This window comes from Leptonychotes weddellii, chromosome 16 (genome assembly GCF_054177405.1).
Source record: "Leptonychotes weddellii isolate Sample4059 chromosome 16, ASM5417740v2, whole genome shotgun sequence".
Classification (NCBI taxonomy): domain Eukaryota; kingdom Metazoa; phylum Chordata; class Mammalia; order Carnivora; family Phocidae; genus Leptonychotes; species Leptonychotes weddellii.
The window spans coordinates 5,831,360-5,835,508 of NC_138384.1; the positions used below are offsets into that span (position 1 = coordinate 5,831,360).

Here is a 4,149-nt window from a genome sequence, read left to right on the forward strand (position 1 = left end):
CTACATCAAAAACTAATGATGTATTGTATGGTGACTAACATAACATAATAAAATTAAAAACTACCAAAAAAAAAAAAAAAGGAAGTGGAGGTGAGACTGTGGCACATGGACATCATGTAGAATGCTTTGTCCACCCTCGTGTTCTGGAATGAAGCCAGTCCTCCCCATAATGGCAGAGCCAGCCTCCCAGTCCTTCCATCCAGTAATTTGCCGCCCCCCACCACCGCCAAAACTGCATTTAGTATCACTTTTTTTTTTTTTTAATATATCAATCTGAAGAATGGTGTTTTGTTTTTTTTTAAAGATTTTATTTATTTGACAGAGAGCCCAAGCAGGGGGAGCAGCAGTCAGAGGGAGAGGGAGAAGCAGTCTCCCTACTGAGCAGGGAACCTGATGTGGGACTCGAACCCAGGATGCTGGGATCATGACCTGAGCTGAAGGCAGACTGAGCCTAACCAACTGAGCCACCCAGGCACCCTGTTATCACTCTTGAGTGTAGTTTTCTTCCATTTGGCTCAAAGATGGGAAGTTTGGAGGAAATCTGAAAGTTTGCTTTTTATTTCCCCCACTCACTAGAGTGTGTTAGCAGTGTGCTTGATTTAGATGTAAGTAACCAATAAGATTTACAATCTAAAATACAATTTAAAATCATTAATAGGAAGTCCATTCTAGTAGGGGTTTGTCTTATTATTTTTTTCATTCACAGCTGACTTCTCGTGGCACATTGTGGAGGAAAGTATTAACAGAGAACCCCCTCATAAATTTTGGTTATTCCTGTAGATTGTGACTTCTGTTCCTCTACCTTCAAATACATTTGATACCAGTTTCTTTAATAAGCCTGTTCCAGTCCTGAAAGCACTGTTACATTTTTCAGAAATTAATGCTCCAGATGAATGCTAAGAACAAAGTGGAAGAAGTTGAAGGTGAAGCAGTGGAGCTCGATGTGTCAGATGAAGAAATGGCCAGAAGGTAACAGTCACCTCAGAACCGCGTTATAATCACTGGCTCTCACATGGGTGCTCCTCTTCCCTACAGTCTTCCATGGAGTGCCCTAGCGGGAAGATAACTTTCTGCTTTCTCTAAATTGGGCTGGGAGGCAGGGGGGCTCATACCTGTCAGAGGCTGGCAGTTGAGGGCTCTTGTCCAGTCCTGCTTCTAATACATATTTTAAGATACACATCTCAGTTTATTTAGGATAGTGCAAAAACAAAACTGAAAAATTTAATCATTCATGGAAAAGTTCTTACATTTTGAATCAGTTTCTTTTTTTTTTTTTTTAAGATTTTATTTATTTATTTGAGAGAGAGAGCACATGAGAAGGGGGAGGGTCAGAGGGAGAGGCAGACTCCCTGCTGAGCAGGGAGCCCGATGCGGGACTCGATCCTGGGACTCCAGGATCGTGACCTGAGCCGAAGGCAGTCGCTTAACCAACTGAGCCACCCAGGCGCCCTGAATCAGTTTCTTTTAATCATCATTTTGATTTTTCTTATTCGTTGCCTATTTGGTTTAATATTCTTGACAAGACTTGACTCCTCCCTTGTTTTTTTGTTTGTTTAATTAAACTTGTGCTGCATACCATCTTAACAGATATGAGACCTTGGTGGGGACAATTGGAAAAAAGTTTGCCAAAAAAAGAGACCGTGCCAATTATGAAGAAGATGAAAATGGACACATAAAACCAACAGTTAAAGTAAAGAAGATGTTTCTAAAGCCCCAGGATTAAAGTAAATGCTTTGAGACAGAGCTCAGGAAAGCCTCGAGAGAGTTAGCATATTGTGGAACTCATTCTGATGGCTTCTCTGTAGTTATTAATACTATAATGTTTATTTGTAAAGAAATGGATAATTTTGGAAATATGCCATTTTTGAAACAGATGTGTGGTGGATGTTATACATCCTTTACTCAATGGTGTTCATCAGGAATGGATTTTTAGCCCTCGATCTTCAAATGTACAGAGGTATGTGGTTGCTTCCTAAAGATCTTTTTGACCTCAGATTTTTTTTTTTAATGGAGCGTCCCAGTCGCTGACCTTGAATTGACACACATAAATTAAACCAATGTCTAAATTGCCCTTATGTTTGTATTTTACTTTAAATTATTAATCATGCCAAGCCAATTTATCCATACATTTTGGAATCGAATGTCATGAGGACTTAGCATATATAAATTCATTAAGAACAAACATGCCTCTCCAGCCTGAAGTACTTGCATGCTGCCAAGTCATTGTTAGTTTGTGGAATTACGGATTTTTGTTTAAAGCTTTTATTAATAAAAATTGTTCTGTAATAAGTTTTCATATACTTTTTCTGTTCTCTTATACTTTTAAATAATAGTTTTAGTCTAATTCAATATTGGAACTTTTATCCAAATGCTAACTTTAAAAGACCAGTCATTAATTGAGAATATGGTAATGTATTCAGTTGAACCATAAGAAATTGGCTTTTATGGGTCAAAAACAATCATCAGTTTCTTATTTTAATCATTATGAAAGTCGTTAACCCATAAAGGTACCCTCTTTAGTTCTGTTTGGACAAAGAAATCATTTGCACAGAGAAGTCACCACTTTCCCAGCCAGCAACTCGCAACCAGCAGCTCGCTTGTATATCCTGAGGTTTCTTTCCATATTTTGCTGTTTTTCCTTGGAGTCCTGTGTTTTACTGGCCCCAGGAAAGAAAATGTACTGGGTTTTAGGATACTCACTCTAAAGTAGGAGTGCTCAGATGAGCTGGTACAAAGTCACACACTGCTTTCCCTAAGGCACATTTAATCTGAATGGTATCTCCTGCTAGTATCTCTTCCGTCAGCATTGTATGAATGGGAAAAAACTCTCCCTGCCCAGGAGTAGCAGGGGTAACCCTGTATTGTTGCAAAATTGCAGCAGGATCAAACAATTTAATTCAGGTAATAAAGAGGATAATCTGACAAATATTGGCAGACTGACTTATTGTGACTTCTCTCCCACTTACAGCAGGCTCTCACACCCACATCCCCCTGTCTGACTTCTGCTTTAATCATTGTCCCCAATGGTCAGTCACTTCATCACGTATAATATCTGTGTCAAATGGATTCTGTCCTCAAATCTGACACCTCTCTGCTCCTGCCTCTGATTCTCATTTAACCTCATGGGGATGCCCACAAGTCAGAAATGGAGAATAACATAGGAACAAGGCGGCAGTTCAACCCACAGACCTGGATTTCAGGGTATCCAGATTCTGGATTCAGTGGTATCAGATAACCTGAACTCCGTCAAGAGCATGAAGCACAAACCCATACCTGACCATTGGAGATCCTTTCAGGCACTTAATCTAGAAGGGAGCTGACAATGGTTGGACCAAGATGTTACCCGGAAGAAAATAAAGCAAGGTGAAAGCAGATCTGGTGAATGTTCTCTGAGTGAATAACCACTGTGACAGCCCTGCGGAGGGGATTTGCCGTTAAATGTTAGCTATGTGCCAGTAACAGTTCTGACATTCATTTGTTTAACAAACACTGAGTTCGTACACTTGGCCAGGCACTGCATTGTGGGCAGGGCTTGTAAACTATCATCTCTGCTTTACCCATGAAGAAAATGGGCTACACAGACCTTCAGTAACTCACTCAGTGCCACACAGCTTTTAAGTGCTAGATTTAGGATTCGAATGCAGATCTGACAAAGCCCGTGCTCTCTCTCTGATGTCACCCTGAAGGGGAAAGCAAAAGAATAGAATTGGGAAACAGGCAGAAAATAGCCTGGCCCCAAAATAAGACCATACTTTTTTCTAAACAATCTTTCAGAATCCTACTGTACTACCTATACATAGTATTATTGTACTATGACATTTTAAATTATATCCTTTTTTATAATCTTGCTTTTTATAGATGATATGAGTTAAATTCACATTAACCATCAATTTTCAACACAAAAGATTAATTTTGTAAATAGGGTATTCTCAATATTAGTGATCCAATATTAAGAATGTAATGTGAATATATGATAGCAAGAAAAAATTGAAAAAGCAATTATTTAGTCAGTGCTCACTTGAAGTATAACCATATATAATCACATACTCATTTAGATCATTCTATAAAATATTACCTAATTTGAAAGCAGGGACTATGCCTCACTCTTTGGTTCCAACCCCACATTCTTCATGCAGGGATTTATAAAAA

At 38.9% G+C, this 4,149-nt stretch overlaps 1 protein-coding gene across 1 annotated transcript in view; it reads left to right on the forward strand.

Moving 5' to 3' along the window:
• The window catches only part of MPHOSPH6 (M-phase phosphoprotein 6), a 22,884-nt gene extending 20,595 nt beyond the window's left edge, over positions 1-2,289 (forward strand). Inside the window, exons 4-5 of the mRNA XM_081807357.1 lie at positions 875-969; positions 1,588-2,289. Of these exons, the coding sequence (XP_081663483.1) occupies positions 875-969; positions 1,588-1,723 (231 nt within the window). The 3' untranslated portion in view covers positions 1,724-2,289. The remainder of the gene's footprint in view (positions 1-874; positions 970-1,587) is intronic.
• Positions 2,290-4,149: the final 1,860 nt, after the last annotated feature.